Raw genomic sequence first — 19,570 nt, 5'->3', positions numbered from 1 at the left:
TCACATGGGGTAACCTCCTCGTGGTCGCTATAATGTGGTTTGTTCTCAGTGGGGCACGTGGTGAGTTGAGCGCGGATGCTGCGGTGGGTGGCGTGAAGCCTCCACACGCGCTATGTCTCCGTGGCAATGCGCTCAACAAGCCACGTGATAAGATGCGTGGGTCGATGGTCTCGGACGCGGAGGCAACTGGGATTCATCCTCCGCCACCCGGATTGAGGCGAATCACTACACGACCACGAGGACTTAAAAGGGCACTGGGAATTGGGCATTCCAAAATTGGGTGAAAAAGGTGAAAAAAATTAAAAATTAAAAATAAATAGTTTATGGTGACCAGGGGCTGTCACCATCCAAAAAAAAACAAAAAAAAAAAACACATTGTTACATTTCCATAACATTAGTGCATACAAACCATGTTACTCAAGAAGGGAAATTTAAGTTATTAACTGAAAGACCTCCCCTCATCTGTTGCTCTCAAATTACTTTCTTGCAATTTAAATATGCACATTATAGAACCAGATACATTTGGCATCGATTGATTGAATCTTAATGCACCATATTGGAATATATACAAACTTGAATAAGATTAGAGAGCAGTGGCAGAGGAGAGGATTATCAGTGAATAATGACGACTGAATTATAACTGATCTTTTTTTCCTCACATTAAGCTATTGTATGGCTAAAGAAGACTTGGAATATAGCACAAAAGTTGCATGGACTACTTTTATGGTGCTTTTTTTGTGTGTGTGTAATTTCTGGAGCTTGACAACCACTAGTCACCATTCACTTTGATTGGATGTAAAACAGCAGCGTGAACATTTGGCTAAACTTTTCCTTTTGTGTTTCACTGAATAAAGAAAATCATACAGGTCTGGAACAACATGAGATCGAATAAATTATGACAGAATTTTCATTTTTTGGGTGAACTATTCCTTTAGAGTAAAATATTGTGACAAGAAAGCATGTTATGGACAACCTCAGTTCACATGTAGCCTACAAAATGACTTTAATGCTCCATTCTTATGTAAAATACCAAACTAAGTCATACTTGTATTGGCATTAGTCTAGGTGCATTTGATTTGGTTTTATTTATGAATGTTATTAGTCATTGGTGTGTTCTGCCCCACATCTTTGAGCAAAGTCCTTCTGTCCTGCTGCAGCCACTGTACCAAAAAAAGATTTTTCTTCATTTGCAGTCCCTGCTGTCCACACACTAAATGTATCTGGCCCACTAATGTAATTACACACTGGAACACTGGGCATGAGGATGTGCTGGATACACTAGAGGACTGACAAGCAAATCTTTCATAAACCCTTACTTAGCAGAACATCTGCACACCAGCTGATCTGGATGCTGAAGTTGGCACTTCTCACACCTTTGTGACCCGTTTGAGCATGCTGCCCTCTAGTGTATGATGTGATGTACTTATCTGCCTGTATTCCAGTTGTGATATATTCTGCAGGCAAATCATATTGGTGATTTTCAGCTAAAAGCCTTTCTTAAAGAATCAATCTATCCCAATCAATCTTAACAACTTAATATTTCCAAAATTACGAAATCTATCAGTCTACCAGAGATGGAAAATCATGTTTCATTGTACTCCAGTCAAAAAAAAAAACAAAAAAAAAAAAAAAAATGGACTTGGACTTGTTAGCAGTTGACTTAAGACTTGACTTGGACACCAGGTCCTTAGGTCTACAAGTAGAAATAAATAGTAATGCTAGTTAATGTTCTTAAAGCTGATGCTAAAATGATGACCTTAAAATACTTTCTTCTATTGGCATAATAAGCAGAAACAACTATAAATAAACCATGTATAGGTTGATTTTCTCTAAAAAATTTCAACATTGTGTCTCTGTAACGTCAAACATTGCTCTGTTTGTAAGAGCAGCCCAGACACAGTTATATTGGCTCGATCAATGGCATGAGTTTGGGGGTTTGACCAATAGAAGACAGAGGGTGTATTCAGAAATCTGTTGAAAAACTGTTTATTTTTTATCAAAGTCACTATAATTGTTACTAAGAAAATATAAATTACGTGTTGGGGGTCCCTGGGTTTACTGAGAGTCTGGGTTGAGGGACCCAGAATCTGTAAAGTTTGAAAACCTCTCCTTAAAGTGATTACATATTCACCCTGTTACGTAACAATAGTGCCTCACTTGTATCTAATTAGACTGCTCATCCACCTCCAGGTTAGTCAGTTTGTGTTGCTCTAGTTCCCAGTCCCATCTGGTCCAGTGTGCACTCATGCATTCCCCTTTGCTCTTATGTCCCCTCAGGCAGCTGCAGGAGCTCCAGCGTCAGAAGGAGCAAGAGCGCGAGCGGCTGGAGCGCGAGCGGCTGGAGCGGGAGCGGCTAGAGCAGGAGCGTCAAGAACGGGAGATGCTGGAGCGGGAACATGCCGAGAGAGAGCGTCAGGAGCGGGAACGACTCGAGAGGGAACGTGCCGAGCAGGAACGCTTGGAGCGGGAGCGTCAGGAACAGGAGCAGCTAGAGCGGGAACGCCAGGAACAGGAGCGCGCTGAGCGCAAGCTGATTGAGAGAGAGCGTGCCGAGAGAGAGAAACAAGAGAGGGAGCACCAAGAGCAGCTGGACAGAGAGCAGATGGACTGGGAGAGAGGGAGACGCATCTCCAATGCCGGTGAGCATCTTTATCTTTTCCAGTGTCTTATCACAGATTAGCAAAGTAGATGGGATGTGCTGGAGCCAGTAGATGAGTGAGGTTTAAACACTAACTAACAATACAGGTGGCTTTTCTTCTGCTGTAGACTGTGCTTAGCATGGATCTGCCTGTGAAATGCTGTTAGTATGTGTTAGAAATAATTTCTTATGGTGTTGTGATTGTTACACACTTGAAATTTCCTTAAAATAGCTTTTCCTAATAGGTAAGTAGGCGTTCAGGTGTTTGATTTTGTTGTTGTTGCAGTAAATTACATTTATAGTGGTGATGGACTGATAAATTGGTTAGGCAGATGAAATTGAGAAACAGTGAGACAGTAGTGAAAGAATAGTTTGTTTTTAAACAAAATCAGCTCCAGCTCAAAAATTGTTTAGTGAATTGGGTAAATATATGGAATAGAGTAAATATAGTCCATACGATTAATGCACACACATTTGTAATTCTAGTTTCATGTCAAGCTATTCTTCATATGAAGGAAGCACTACCTCTTTGTGTCTTAATATATGAAGAGGACAACATCTCCTAATGTGTCCATCTGTCAGTATGTTGGACGACTCTGAATTAACAGCTTGAAAGGTGACGAAATTTAGGGATAGCTAGGGATACACATACTAACCACATTTTCCTCATGCTGTTCCTTGTGTGCAACCCATTAGGCTAAAGGTAACCTGCCAGAACTCCAGGGTGTCACACGTTGAGAGTTTAGGTGATGATTTTTACCCAGAATTAAAGGGCCAGTATTAAAGCCGCAGTGGTATGCTTGACTTCTAGATTGCATACAGTCCTCTGCATCATGCGCTGTCTATAAAAAAATAAAAAAAAGTCTCCTAGAGATGGGGGAAGGGTTGTTTATTCTACAAATAGTGTACAAGAGGTCAGGCCTCAGGCTTTGACAGGTGCTGTCATTTTATGTGTGATGCAACACATTGCATATAGCAAGATTCATAGTTTCACAGAAACCCCTCAGGTACAGAATAGATTACTCATATGTGGGTCGTCACAAACCAGATCTTTAAATTACCAATAACTTAGCTGGTTCTGTTACACATTAACATATTAGTAATCCAATTTTATGAAGCAGAAGTAATTATTACAGAAAACTGGACAGCTTTTTTCCCTTTTATTAGAATAGAACTGTGTTGTTCATTTTACTTGCTCTCAAAAGCTCTCAAGGAAGGCTAGAATAAGGGGCCTGGGTAGCTCAGCGAGTATTGACGCTGACTACCACCCTTGGAGTCGTGAGTTCGAATCCAGGGCCTGCTGAGTGACTCCAGCCTGGTCTCCTAAGCAACCAAATTGGCCCGGTTGCTAGGGAGGGTAGAGTCACATTGGGTAACCTCCTCGTGGTCGTGATTAGGGATTCTCGCTCTCAATGGGGTGCATGGTAAGTTGTGCTTGGATCGCGGAGAATAGCACGAGCCTCCCGTGCTGTGAGTCTCCACGGTGTCATGCACAGCGAGCCATGTGATAAAATGCGTGGAGGCAACAGAGACTTGTCCTCCGCCACCCAGATTGAGGTGAGCAACCATGCCACCATGAGGACCTACTAAAAGGGGATTAAAAAAAAAAGGCAAGAATAGATTTTACTGATCATATATACTTGAGTAACTAAATAAAAGTCGCGAATGCTACTAACATAGCTACATTTTTCAGTAGCATGACTGTAGTTGTTTTCAAACAGTGTAGTTTTTTCACTAACATGCCACTTTCATAGCATGACAATTTAAGTGATTTGGATTGTTCAAAATGTTCATGCAAATGGACCGATTAAAAAAAACAAAAACTATTTACCGATTTGAGAACCTGTGAAGCATTTAAGCGCTTCTAATTCAGGTGAAATATTTAATTGAATGCTGTTCATCAGTATGTTTTCAACTAATTTATATACACTCACTGAGCACTTTATTAGGAACATTATGGTCCTAATAAAGTGCCCTACGTGGTCTTCTGCTGTTGTAGCCCATCCGCCTCAAAGTTCAAATTGTTGTGCATTCTGAGATGCTATTCTGCTTACTACAATTGTACAGAGTTACCGTAGCCTTTGTCAGCTCGAAACAGTCTGACCATTCTCTGTTGACCCCTCCCATCAACAAGAAGAAGATCCGTCTGCAGAACTGCTGCTCACTGTATGTTTTTTTTGTTTTTGGCACCATTCTGAGTAAACTCTAGAGACAGTTGTGCAAGAAAATCCCAGGAGATCAGCAGTTACAGAAATACTCAAACCAGCCCGTCTGGCACCAACATCATGCCACGGTCGAAATCACTGAGATCACATTTTCCCCCATTCTGATGGTTGATGTGAACATTACCTGAAACTCCTGACCCGTATCGGCATTATTTTATGCATTGCACTGCTGCCGCATGATTGGCTGATTAGATAATCGCATTAATAAGTAGGTGTACAGGTGTTCATAATAAAGTGCTCAGTGAATGTAATTTGAGTTATATATAACTTAAGGGTAGTTATAAAATGTTCAGGTTAATGCTGTCATCCTAACTGAAATTGTTCATTCATTCAAAAGCACTCAAAAAATGTTTGTGCCAGAAAAATACAACTCTGATTAAATTTAGTAATGGTACATATAAAAAGACATTGCCTTCTTAATGTAGTTATTCAGTAGCACTAGTTGGGTCACAAGTTGATTTAATAAAGTTGGATGAGTGCTTCAAGAGTGGAAGAATTTAGTTAATTAACTCAGTGTGAACATACTGCATTACATCACGGGTCATGTGATATGTTTGTCAAAACTAATAGTGTGGAAAGGCAAAGGAGGCAACTGAAATGGAAGAAATCAGGTCACATACTATTTATTTTAATCAAGGATTAAAAAATCTGTTGTATTTAAATCATAAGGGATATTTTAAGCTAGATTAAGATCATCAGACATGGGAATGTGTTAATGAGGAGATGACCTGAATGTAGGGCATGATAATTCGTGTTTGCCTGTGTTTTTTAAGAGTGCTCAGAGGGCGTGGTGTGGTTCACACAGCAGGAGGGCAGCTGTGTCTGCCGGCTGCCTGCAAGAATCACTAGAGTGGAACAATTTGGCCAACATATGGCATGTTGCAGTACAGTCTCGCCATAAGGCCAAATATACATTTACATACTTGTATTAACAAGTATACACTGTAAATACTAATAGTAATCTCAAATAAAAATAAATAAATAGTTTACTCAACGTAATCTTAAGTTTCTACTATTCTTACTAGTTTTAATTAAGTTACCGTTACTCTCTAAATCCTTAAGTTGTCATTAATAAAGTCATTTAAGTGGTCCTAATTAAACATTACTTGAAATGTCACATTTTGGAATCATAACTCAAATACATAAGTTCTTTAATCTTTGGCTTCGAGTATTACTAACTCAAAATTACCAAGTACAAAATTGCGGCTGTGTGGAATACCCATAAACCCTAGCACTTGAATAAATTGTTTGTTTGGTCAAAGAAGGGAACTTATGTAGTAAAATAATAGTTTTTTTAAAATTTTTTATTAAAACTTTTATTTCGTTTGAATTCTTATGACTATTGTTATTGTTTTGTTGTAGCTGGTTGATAATTGAGATTTTTTTTTAAGTCACCATGAGGGTGATTAGTGTTACCTCAGGTGAACTTGGAGCCTGTTAAGTTTAAGTCATTCTCCTTTACTCAGTTTTACTTAACAAAAGTGCAGATTTATGTGTACTAAGAAGTAGTGAGTTATAGATGAGTTAAGCTTACTTGTAACTAGTTAATGTTACATAAAGTATGTTTTATTAGTATCAAAATTATGTTATCATAGTACTTTGAAAATCCAGTGGAGGGAGTAGAGACTAGGGCTGTTCAACTACTTGCGTGGGCCAGATTATCCTGATAAAAATTTGGTGGGGGCCAACATTTTTTCCATATTCATCTTAGTTAACACTTTCATTGCAAGTAATGTTACTTTAAAAACACCCTTAATACTGTGCGTTTATTTATATTAAAATAGTCACTGGGTATACTGAATTAAGTTATCATGTTTTAAGGTCTGTCCATAAATTCCTTCATAAGAACTGGCTCTTAACTAACAAATAATTTATCAACTTTACTTTGAAAAATAAGCAAAACATAATTCATTTTAAAATTTTAGGGCTTTTTTATTTATTTTTTTACAAATTATGAAAATTGAGGAGGAACATTTAGATCTGCTAAAGCCATCTCACAATATCTACCCACATGAAAACAATGGCCATGTAGAAATGTCATGTTTACTTAAGAATACGTTTAAATATAATACAAAAATAAGTTAAAAAAAAACTAAAATGTTCTTCCATTTTCTCCATAAAGTATTATCCTATTTAATGAGGGGACTAGCCCTGGAGTAGACTATTCATATGCTAATATTACACTATTTTCAAAGTATCTGGCTAATATTTCTGGCAATATTGTGCTACAATACGCAGCCCTTGCACTACAGAAGTGGAGTTTGTGACGGTTCTCTTTTGAAGGAATGTAGGGATAATTAATAATTAATAATTTTCTTTATTTATCACACATTATACATTTGCACATATACGGTGAAATTCTTCTTTTTCACATATCCCAGCTAGGCTGGGGTCAGAGTGCAGGGTCAGCCATGATACGGCGCCCCTGGAGCAGATAGGGTTAAGGGCCTTGCTCAAGGGCCCAACAGTGGCATCTTGGCAGTGCTGGGGCTTGAACCCCCGACCTTCTGATCAGTAACCCAGAGCCTTAACCGCTGAGCTACCACTGCCCTGGGCTACTGGATGCAGCCCATTACTTGGCAGTGTTGTGTTGTAGTCAGTGGAGATATTTGACTCTTTGAGTTAGGCTAAATTAGTTTCTTCTACTTCTATATTTCACTTTAGAAAGTACAAAAATGACAAGTGTTTTGTTGTATCTGTACATAGAGTTAGTGAAGTTATGTTTGTGGTAAAAAGGAATATTTTGCTCCAAAATTTTGTTGCAAACCTGTATGACTTTCTTCTGTGGAACAAAAAAGGAAATTTTAGCCTGAATTTTAGTCTCAGTCACTGTTCACTTTCATTGTATGGAAGAAAATAATCAGTGAAAGTGAATGGTGACTGAGGCAAACATTCAGCCTAACATCTCCTTTTTTGTGCCAAGTAGGGGGAAAAATAATTTTTTTGGGTGACATTTTACAGTTTTACTTCAATTTTCAACATCTTTTGACTTTGATTAGCATTTTCTTTGCATGAAGAGAGTGGATGAATGACCTTTAGCAGGTGTGTAATGATGCCAATACACTAACTTAGGATCTTTCTGTAACATTTTGCTCACATTGTGGAGTTAAACCCTTCGATTACAATTCATAAAATGGTCTACAGCTAACTGATTGTACTAATTATAGTCTTCATAGACAGAAATAGGAATATATTATGGACTTGTAGGTCTCTGCTGGTTTCCCTGCTTCATTTGCCCACTTCTGTCTCTTCCCCCCCTTTTCTCTCTCTCTGTGTTGTGTTCTTTCCTTTTGCACGGTTGCTGCTTTCTACCTCCTGTCCTGTCATCTGGTGTGTTCAGCATTCGAAAGCACCCTCTACATGCCTCCACCTCCTGAATACAAGACCAGCTCCTCTTCACCCATCTCCCCTTCCACACCCAGCTACCCTCCACCAACACCACCTTCCACAACAACTCCTCCGTCCCCGCCCCTTCGTCACTCGGCCTCCCGATTCGCCACCTCGCTAGGCTCTGCCTTTCACCCAGTCCTGCCTCATTACGCCACCGTCCCTCGCAGGCAACCCGCTCCGCCCACACCACCACCCCCTGCCCCAGCTCCAACTCCTCCTTCCAAATCTGTAATCTGGACGACCAGCAACTTCACCCCTTTACCGCCTTCTCCTCCGATCATGATCAGCAGTCCACCTGGCAAGGCCACGGGCCCTCGCCCGGTTATCGCAATTCCGGCTCCTAGTCCATTCTCCCAAAAACCACCCTCACCCATCACAGCGCCCAACGGACCACCTTACTCACTTCACTTCCATACCTCATCCCCCATCTCGGGCCAGCCGTTTTCTTCGCCCCCGACTCCACCCCCTCCGCCTCCCATCCACTCCTCCTCGCCCGTGCCCACCATGCCCATTGCTTCCCTTATGTCTTGTCCCTCACCCCAGCCTGCTGTTGTCCCTTCTCCTTCCACAGCCTTCCCTGCCTCTGCTGAGCACACTCTAAACTCTGGGTCGGGAGACTCCTACTTCTCTGCTCCAGAGCCGCCCTTTCAGCCAGCTGACTCGCCCAGCCAGCCGGGTAAGGCCTCTTCTGTGTCACTCCGCCTCCACTAACCCACTAATCGTGGTTCAAGGAGGGGGCCTGCCACGTTGAGCTGGGTTCCATGCACGGCTTGTGGCTGCAGTTGGCTTCAACTATCGATTGCTTGCTAGTTTGATATGATAGTCCCTGAAGCCTCAGGAAATTGATTGTTTCTAGAATTTTGCTGTTTTGTCTTTGTATGTCTGTGCATCCCATGATCATTGGTTTGATAGATGTTCGTTTGTATGGCATGGCATGAAAAGACATCTCCACTCTCTCTCATGGACTTTGAGTCTATTGAGTCTGTAAAACAGCAGTATCATCACTTTTTTCTGCAGTATATTACATCCATCTCCTGTTTATTGTTTTATAGTCAAGCAGTGGAGGTTAAAGGAGTAGTTCACCCAAAAATGAAAATGATTTCATCTGTTAGACAAAATGACAGCCTCAGTCAACATTCACTTTCATTTTATGTAAAGAAGATGCAGTGAAAGTGAGCATTTCCTTTTGTGTTCCACAGAAGAAAGACATACGGGTTTGACAGAATTTTAATTTTTGGTGAACTATCCCTTTAACATGTACAAGCGAACTGTCGAGGCACAGTAATCTTAACTTGGTTTATAACTGGCCATCACCATACCCACATCCTCTTTGGTTATTATTCAGTCACACTTTTGTTTCATGAAAAAACATCCTTAAAAGAGACAGACCGTTTTTAAAAATGTAACATAAAAAGAAAATTAAAATGACTACATGTTTTTGTCCTTGGCAAGGTCATAAAAAGGCAAGCCATTTTTTTTTTTTTTTATAAGTTTTGTCATAGTTTTAACTAAAGAGAGCTTTTCATACGAGGTCAGAGCAACAGCAATGACATAAGATCATCTCTTTCAATTGTTTATAGAGGTTTTAGGCTTCACAGTTTGTATGCATGATGCAGTTTGACATTGAGTTAAATTCTACACACTAATATGATTAACTCAAGTGTGTTTGACAGGCATGTGTGTCACATTGACTTAGACAAACTTAAACAAATATAAAAAATATAGTCTGATGAAATAAAAATAATCTGGCAAGTCACTACTTCTAAATTGTGAATTTGTGCAATGAGCTTATGCAGAATAAATCATGAAGCAACATTGGCTTTAAATGACGTTTTAATGATTAGATGTGATTAAACCATTACTCCAGTTATTACATCTCTGCATTTTGTTGGTTCAAAGTACTTATTTGTTTCATATTGGTTTTCCCATAAACCCATCAGTCTCTTCCTCATGTACTGCTGAAGATGGTCATCAGAGTTTAATGTGCTCAGATGACAGTCTATGGACAAGTGTTCAGTATGTTCACATTATTTCATGTATTAATGTCACATGTTTGTGTTAGGTGTTTAGAATGAGCTTTGGATGTCAATTAATCAATTCATTTAAAAAAACAAAAACAAAGCTAATGAATGTTGGCTGTTGTACAAGGCAAGCCATTTGGTCACATACTGATAAATAAATAGGCTACTTGGGCTCCAAATATGGGCAATCACTGACATCCATTAAGCTCATTCTGATTAAGGTTTTTTCACTATGTAAAAATATGGTTTTATGTTTTGCTGGTATGACTGTTTAAAAAAAAAAAAAAAAAAAAAATTGTGACCCCCAAAGGTATTTGGACAAATTCTAAGTCACACTTAAGCCGCACTTTAAAATATATGAATCGTATTGCATTAGATAGATAAAATCATGTGGCATCTGCAAACAAATTATGCACACCTTTTCTCAGCGCTAACTTGTCTGAGCCAATTTTCCATTTAACCAACTGTAGGGAACCAAAGTCATTTCTCCTCAAATTCACACAGATGTCCAAGCAGAGTAACCACTGGTGTAGTTTATCACATTAACTTTGGACATGTTCCACAAAGTATGCAAATTTCGAACAATATACAGTTGAAGTCAGACATTTACATACACTTAGGTTGAAGTCATTAAAACTAATTTTTTTTAACCACTCCACAGATTTCATATTAGCAAACTATAGTTTTGTCAAGTCGTTTAGGACATCTACTTTGTGCATGACTTGAGTATTTTTTCCAACAATTGTTGAAAAAATTACAGACAGATTGTTTCATTTTTAATTGACTATATCACAATTCCAGTGGGTCAGAAGTTTAAATACACTAAGTTAACTGTGCCTATAAGCAGCTTGGAACATTCCAGAAAATTATGTTGAGCCTTTAGGCAATTAGCCAAATAGCTTCTGATAGGCTAATTGGAGTCAATTGGAGGTGTACATGTGGATGTATTTTAAGGCCTACCTTTAAACTCAGTGCCTCTTTGCTTGACATCATGGGGAAACCAAAAGAAAGACCTCAGAAAAAAAATTGCGGACCTCCACAAGTCTGGTTCATCCTTGGGAGCAATTTCTAAATGCCTGAAGGTACCACGTTAATCTGTACAATCAATAGTACACAAGTATAAACGCCATGGGACCACACAGCCATCATACCGCTCAGGAAGTGACACATTCTATCTTCTAGAGATGAACATAGTTTGGTGCGAGCCGAAGAACACCATCCCCAACCGTGAAGCATGGGGGTGGCAGCCTCATGTTCTGGGAGTGCTTTGCTGCAGGAGGGACTGGTGCACTTCACAAAATAGATGGCATCATGAGGAAGGAAAAGTATGTGGATATATTGAATCAATATCTCAAGACATCAGCCAGGAAGTTAAAGCTTTGTTGCAAATGGGTCTTCCCAATGGACAGTGACCCCAAGCACACCTCCAAAGTTGCGAAATGGCTTAAGGACAGCAAAGTCAAGGTACTGGAGAGGCCATCACAAAGCCCTGACCTCAATATAGAAAATTTGTGGGCAGAACTGAAAAAGCGTGTGCGAGCAAGGAGACCTACAATCCTGACTCAGTTACACCAGTTCTATCTGGAGGAATGGGCCAAAATTCCAGCAACTTATTGTGAGAAGCTTGTAGAAGCCTACCCAAAACATTTTATCCAAGTTAAACAATTTAAAGGCAATGCTACCAAATACTAACAAAGTGTATGTAAATGTCTGACGTGTTAGAAATGAAAGTTGAAATAAATAATTGTCTCTACTATTATTCTGACACTTCACATTCTTAAAATAAAGTATTGATCCTAACTGACCTAAGACAGGGAATGTTTTCTACAATTAATTTCTTAAATATCAGGAATTGTGAAAACTGAGTTTAAATGTATTTGGCTAAGGTGTATGTAAACTTCTGACTTCAACTGTATCCACAGTTTTATAATTTTAAGCCTATCAACATTCTTTTGGTAAAATGTTTTGCTCAACAAGTGTGTCTGTGCCATTTATTTTTTTATTTTATTTTTTATTTATTTTTTATTAAATGCCACATGGTTTGATATTTTGTTTTACAGTATAATGCAATGACATTCATACATTTTTAAGTGTGGCTTAAGTGTACAAATACTTAGAGGCCACTGTAGATCAGGTGATAATAATCAGTACTGATAGCTATTGCTTTAGCTGAGTTCACTTGCTTTAAGTTTTCAGAGTTATGTTGTAACTGTTGTTTTTATTCATCCCTACAGATTTAGTACAGGGGACGCCCACCCCTCCACCCCCACCACCCCTCCCTCCCTGCTCCACTGTGACTCCAACCATGGCCGGACCTCCACCACCCCCTGGCCCCCCTCCCCCACCACCTCTACCCCCTACACTTACCCCAACAGGCCCACCCCCTCCCCCCGGCCCACCGCCTCCACCCTCAGGCCAGGCTCCTCCACCAGCACCACCTCCACCCCCTGCCCCACCTTTGCCTTTGGGTCTGTTTACCCCCTCACCCACCACAGAAGAGAAGAGCCTGTCTGGACTTGCAGCCGCCCTCGCTGGAGCCAAGCTACGTAAAGTGCCAAGGGTAAGGGTTCCTGGAATATCTCAATGCATCACATGATTCTAAAACTAATGTAAACTAAGCACATCCCATCTGTTTTCCATCCTCATCTGAATCTCTCATCAATTTTTGGCAAGTTACAACTGTTCTCTTCTCAGTTACATTCAAGCAAATTTTCTAAATGTAATGAGTTAATTCAGAAGATTATCAAAGCCTCTTCAATCTGCTTGTAAAAATAAACTAAACTGCTAACCTCATCTGTTACTGTAGAGTGATGAGCCTCTGGCTCCAGCCATTGTTGGTGTGGTGGGTTCTGGTGGTGCCAAGCCCGAAGCAGCCCGCGGGAATGGCCCTTTACCTGGAGGAGGAGGTCTAATGGAGGAGATGAGTGCCCTGCTTGCCAGGAGGTGAACTACATGGTTTATTTATTTCTAATGCCAGAATGGTTCCAGAATGAATGCCAGCAGGGGTGGATCTATTAAAAAAATGTATGGGGTGGCATGCAGACTATGAGGGGTGGCAACACCAAACCATGCGTAGTTCTTATGGATTAAGGTACCAAGTTTCATTGCAACAATTACTAGTTCATTAATTGGAGTCACTATCATATTACAAATACCCATGAATTTGCGATACAACTGCATTTCCACAGGAACTGCACAGTAACCATTTTGCAACATAAAAACAAAACAAATAATTTTTTTTTTTTGGCATAATAAAAAATAAGTATCAAAATGTATATCAACACAGCACTGAGACATTGTCTATTAAGCACATCTACTAATTCTAAATATTCCTAAGCTTCACATATAGAACCGACAATCTGGACTAAATGTCACTACCTTATGCAGACACATTTATTGACAGTTTTGCATATGAAAAAACAGAAAACTCAGAAATTCAGACAGCGACATCCACAAACTCTCCACACCAGCAGTGGGATCCTGGAGAAAAGAAAATTCAATATGCGCCTGAGCACCCGTGAACGAGATGACACCGCATACGAACAACCGTCTCCCATTACACAACCCAGCCATGAAACACTCGGTTTATATAGGGAGGAAACACACTGCGCCCCATCAACAGACAGCTCACCTGGTTACCACACACCTTAGATCGATTAAGAGAGAAGGAGAGAAAGAGAAATAGACAACACACACACCCTCTACATACACACAAACAATACAGCCAAGAAGGTCATCACAGTGAAGGACACGGAAAAGAGCGCGAGCTGTGGAAAAACTGCAGACACTAAACGACACAGCCGCAACAAACACTTATCATCATATCATTCAAAATAACTCATTCCAGCGCTTGATCGCCAGATGAAATAGAAACACCTAGTCAAGAACTGGAGATGTTTCATCTAGATTATACACATGCCTGACGAAAGCTGTTTCAAAAAGTGGTGAGGATACATCTCATCCATCTCAACCCATAACTGTCAGCAATGTATCTAATAATCAATCAGTGAATACTTGGAAACAACTCAGAAATTAATCTTTTACCTCTTTTTATTTTTTTTTTTTTTCATGTTTTTGTCCATGTGTTGTTGAGGAAATAAGCTCATCAACCCGCAAGAGCCCAAACACTGTACACTGCACTATGCTGCAATAGTAGGAAGGCGATTGGCTGCTGCAGCTGCTGTAAACAATCACGGGATTGGTTGCTGCTGTAATCAATCACGCAATGGGTCTTCTTTCGGTGAGAGTTTAGGCAGTTTGACATGAATAAACCCCTACACATTGTCAACATCAACTATAGTATACTTACTATACTTATTTAATACATTTGGATACTTATGTTGCCACCCTATGCTGCCACCCTATGCCACCCCAGTAGATCCGCCCCTGAATGCCAGCATTTACTAAAAGCATGTCTGTTGAGATCCATTGTCAGTAATGTTCCATAATAGCCACCATTGTAAAGAAATGTACAAATTTTCAATTGATTTGATTTAGGAGAAGAATTGCTGATAAGGGATCATCACCAGAGCCTGAGCAGAAAGCAGTGAGTATATATAGTGCTTCATTCCATTGACTAAACCTGTACTTACACATAATAAGATAATGATGCAATGGATTATTGACTTGATGTAAGTTACTGATATCATTGTACAGTTTATGTGGCAGATTGTCAAATAGATTTTCTTTTTATTTCTCCAACAGGAAGAGGTTGAGGCTACCATAACTCCGAAAGTGTCAGCATGTAGCACACCAGGTAAAATTCAGATCATTCTTATGAAGGAACATGCATGAAGATCAAAAGAATGATAAAAATTTAAATTTATTACACTCAAAAAATGTGAAAGTTTTTACAAGCAATTTAATATCTTTCAGATTAAGTCAGTTTCATTGAGCCAGCATGATTTAGTTAGATTAGGTCAATTCAATGTACCAAAGTAGTTTTAACAAAATTTCATTAGGTTCATCAAAATCAATTTAATAAGGTTTTATTCAGTTAATTTTCTTATGTTGGTCCAACTTAATTTATTTGAGTAATTATTAGTATATGTCAGGTGAGCAGTGTTAGGCAAGTTACTTAAAAAAAAAAAAATAAAAAAAATAAATAAAAAAAAAAGGTAATCCACTACTGATTACTGATTACTTCTCTAAAATTTGTAATTTAATTCCTTTACTGATTACTTTGTTGGTAAAGTAATCAGATTAGTAATTACTTTCCTTTGAAGTTACTTTCTAAAACCAATCAGTCCTGTGGAAAAACACAAATGTGACACTAATAGCTCTTTTGGTACTTTAATATTGACTGAAATATTAACAAAATTACAGCAATATGACAAAGACAGCAACTTGGCTAAAGAGATCGAATGCATTTCTAAATATGCAACTTACATTTTTTTATCTGAAATATGCTGTAGTAGTATCTTCAGGGGGGGTGTCCGCTATTTACAACCTTCTTAGCTGTGTGTAGCATGTGTGTGTACAGTATGCTTGTTTACCTGTGTTTGTGTTGGTGTGAAAGACAGAAAAAGAATACTAATAAATGAAAACTTTTCTGAGAACACATTTGCAAACAGCTTTAATAGTAAATCCATTGTGTATTTGAATGCTTGTTGTTTCTTTTCGGTGTGAATATAGAGGTTTGCTTGTGTGTTGCATCATGCATGTGTATGTGTGCATGTACAGTATGTCTTTTCACGTGTGTGTGTTCACACAACTTTACAAAGAGTGGATTGTTTCTACCTCCCTGCTTATGCTCGGACGAACTGAGTATCCTTTATCACTTGCGCATTTGTAACGCTATTGCATTGTCTGTGTTTAATTGTGTACAGTATATAAAGAACATAAAAGAGCCGTTTGTTAGCGAAGTCTTTTTCTAGATGCCGTTCCACAAATGTTTCCACCTTGAGACCGATATATCCCTCTGTCAGACGGGAACGTGCGCTGTTTTCCATATACACCCGAGGCCGATCCCATCTCCTCCCGTGGCAGCTGCAGAGAGACACATGAGGGAGGCACGCGAGGATGGGGTAGAGCGCGGAGATTTGAGGAGGATTTGTCGGCGGTCCAGCCTTGCGTGCCTCTCTCCTCCAGCCAAGGCTGGGAGCATGCTGACACAAAGCTCGCTGAGATTGATCGTGAGCTCATGAAATCTTGAAATGCTTTACTTTCATTTTCAATTCGAATAAACTACACTCCGCTGTGTCCATAGTAACACAGCTCACACATCTGCCATTGCCTCGATACGTGTCCTCAATGCCATGGTGGTTTGTTAGAGCACATGCTCATTAGCAGACACAGCAAAACACATAAAAGTACTAACATAGGAATGTAATACATTTTAAAATGCATTCTACTTAATTAATATTATTGTCTTAGCAATAAATGTGTAATCCAAGTAACGTAGTTTTATACATGTCTGTAACTGTAATCAGATTACTAAATTTTAAAAGTAATGCATTACATTACTGCATTACAGCGAAATGTAATTAGATTACAGTAACGCACAGTACTTTGTAATGCGTTACACCCAACACTGCAGGTGAGCAAGTGTAAGGACAGTGAAACAGCCAAAAGTTTTTGGTTATCGATGCTATTGTAGAAATGCGCTATTCACAGTCAGCCCTTAATAATTTATTCAGTTAATAAAGTGTCTGATAACAGGCGAGTTACCGAGATAAAATTAGTAGTATTCGGCTGGTCATATGATCTCAAATTGTCAGCCCCCATGAGGCGATCCACTATGTGTAAAATAAAACAGATTTTATTAGGATAATGATATGAGACTTCATCTCATGCAAGTTTACATGATTAAAAAAAAATAAAAATCAAAAGCACTTAAATTATTTAGGGGTAAAGCTTTTTTTATCGAGGAAAGTATTACTCAGTGCAACTTAAAGCTACACTATGTAACTTTTGGCCCTCTAGTGGTTGAAGCATAAAACTGCAAGATACTTTCAGAGGTACATTGTTTTGGTTATTATGTGAATTGGGCTTCGGCTCTGCGTGGATGAATCTGATTGTTGTATGCGTGCTGGTGTACCCATGGTTACAGATGATCATCTTTTTAGAGCAGATATCACTAATGACATCAAAACTCTCCCCTTCCCCTTAAAAAAAATATAAATAATGAAAAGCCCTATTTTCAATTGTTTCTCAGGGTGACGTCTGTAAAAGTACATTTTCATGGCTCCTCTGTGATAAAACTCACGCGTTCAGATGACAATTAAATCATGGGGGACGAGCAAGACTTTTTGTCGATCACATTATTGCAGTTGCACTTGTTATATGGAAAATTCATCAATCCACAAACCGTGTCCTCTGTATTTGCATTTAAATATGTTCGGAATTACGCTAAAGTGAAAATAAATTTTTTAAAGCATGAGGGAACAGCGCTGCAGATATTTTCACATACGGAGCAAACCAAAATTCTTGCGAAGAGCATCAAGAAACAGTTGGGACAAGACTGTTTATCAGCGCAGCCAAATAAATCTGTCAAAGGGGCTACGCATGTTTCGTCACCTGCTTCACCTCAATTGCGCCGCTTGCACGCTCTCTCCTAAGCGCACGCAAGGAGATATAGAAGCCGCACATATCAAGGACAGTAAATAGAGTTAAAATGAAATTTGAGGAGCTATGGTAAAAACTTCTTATGTCTTATCTATCAAAATGACAGACAACATTTGGAAATATTTGTAAGTGTTTAAAAAGTGGAGGTGGAAATTAAACCTTTTAAATAAGATAGACATTAACCCGGCAACTTTTCTGGGACAACTCAACCCTTATAAACGAGTAGTCATGCAAGCCCTATGTATAAATGTATTTAGTAAATGTTTCTTCATTAAAATGTGATATATTACAGCAATTAAATTACCACACATCCTTTGTGTATGTCAAAAAACAGTAGGTAATTTGGCCCGGGAATTGTCTAGCGGGAGGTAGGAGAAAAACATAGACATTTCGGATTCGGACGGCAATAAAATCACTGACTACCCCCTGTAAATGCTGGAATCACCCCACGTCCCCATGTAAAATAACTGCCGTCCGAATAGGGCTAAAGAAAGAATTTTCCAATGTCCTTCCTCGAAAATGAAATCAAGCACTACAGTTCCACAACCCATGATAAAATGCCTATTAGAGTGGCTAACGCTACCTTATGAACTACCTCGCTAATGTTAAAAAGATAACTGGCTAACTATCGGCCCAATAAAATATCTTACATGTCGAGCAAGAAAAAAAGCCATCTCAGGGTCAGTTTTAAATCCTTTTTTGGAGTTGTCGCCACCTCTGAAAAGCCAAGCCAATGTTGATTCGTGTTTTATTATGGGCCCCGTTGATTTCCCTTTTTGCTCGCAGACTTTTCTCGGTTCAAGGTTTCTTTATTTTTACAACGAGTGATTTCCCCAGAGGGTTTCCTTTTCGAACAATCCATCGTCAGTGTCGCAAATTTGTTGTGGCTTCAAGCTTTTAGCTTCAAGCTACTACCACACCTTCCACTGCAACATACACAAGCTATAGTAGCCAGACCTTCTTTTCTTTATTTATGGACATGACATAAACGCACGGAAGAATGACGGAAGTATGCAATTTCCCGGGAAATCCGTCCCGACAGCTCTAAATATAAATAAATTATTATAGGCTTACCGTAGTGAATCATGGTAATGTAAAAACACGGTTTGGAAGACAGATTTTTGGTGTACTCCCTCAATGCAATTGTTCATTTTTAACAAAATAATCTTACATAGTGTAGCTTTAACATAGCATTCAGTTTTTAATTTATGCATTCTTTATTTTATTTATTTATTTATTTATTTTTCACAGACATGCCCAGAAAGCCTTGGGAGAGGACAAATACCATGAATGGTAGCAAATCACCAGTCATTGGAAGGTAATTACTGTATGTCGTTGTACCTCTTGAATCATATCAATTGAAGAAAACATCCTGATTTTGGGGTCTTCGGCAAGTCCCGCCCTCTCAAAGCTAGTTTGATTACTTTTTGCCTCCACTGCTTTGCATCACATGCTTGTGGCTGGGGACCCCAAAGAATTGCATGTCAGAATGCAGGCGGTTGGGTCCCATGCCAGACATGACTAAAGCACAGTGCTGTTGCTTCTCACCAGATCTGTGTTACCAGTGCTTTTCTAAAAAAAAAAAAAAGATTTTTTTTAAAGGTTTGCTTTCCTTTTTGCTTAGAATATGCCATTCTTTCAGGCATTTACACAGAAAATGATTTACACATTTCAATAAGGCTGCTCTGAAGCGATATCTAAGAGTTGGACCTAGTGTATTTTGCACAATA

General features: G+C 39.2%; 1 protein-coding gene across 6 annotated transcripts in view; it reads left to right on the top strand.

Moving 5' to 3' along the window:
- enah (ENAH actin regulator) overlaps positions 1-19,570 on the top strand; it is a 167,680-nt gene that overhangs the window by 137,112 nt on the left and 10,998 nt on the right. For 4 of the 6 annotated variants that reach the window (XM_051645213.1, XM_051645212.1, XM_051645210.1 and 1 more), the window contains exons 5-11: positions 2,278-2,639; positions 8,204-8,929; positions 12,509-12,834; positions 13,081-13,217; positions 14,772-14,820; positions 14,979-15,030; positions 19,092-19,158. In XM_051645213.1, coding sequence (XP_051501173.1) covers positions 2,278-2,639; positions 8,204-8,929; positions 12,509-12,834; positions 13,081-13,217; positions 14,772-14,820; positions 14,979-15,030; positions 19,092-19,158 — 1,719 coding nt within the window. The remainder of the gene's footprint in view (positions 1-2,277; positions 2,640-8,203; positions 8,930-12,508; positions 12,835-13,080; positions 13,218-14,771; positions 14,821-14,978; positions 15,031-19,091; positions 19,159-19,570) is intronic. The other 2 variants (XM_051645214.1, XM_051645216.1) reach the window with 1 other exon arrangement.

The sequence above is a fragment of the Myxocyprinus asiaticus genome, chromosome 19, assembly GCF_019703515.2.
Source record: "Myxocyprinus asiaticus isolate MX2 ecotype Aquarium Trade chromosome 19, UBuf_Myxa_2, whole genome shotgun sequence".
NCBI classification, from domain to species: domain Eukaryota; kingdom Metazoa; phylum Chordata; class Actinopteri; order Cypriniformes; family Catostomidae; genus Myxocyprinus; species Myxocyprinus asiaticus.
The sequence above is the reverse complement of the archived record's forward strand: the minus strand, read 5'-3'. Positions and strand labels throughout refer to the sequence as shown.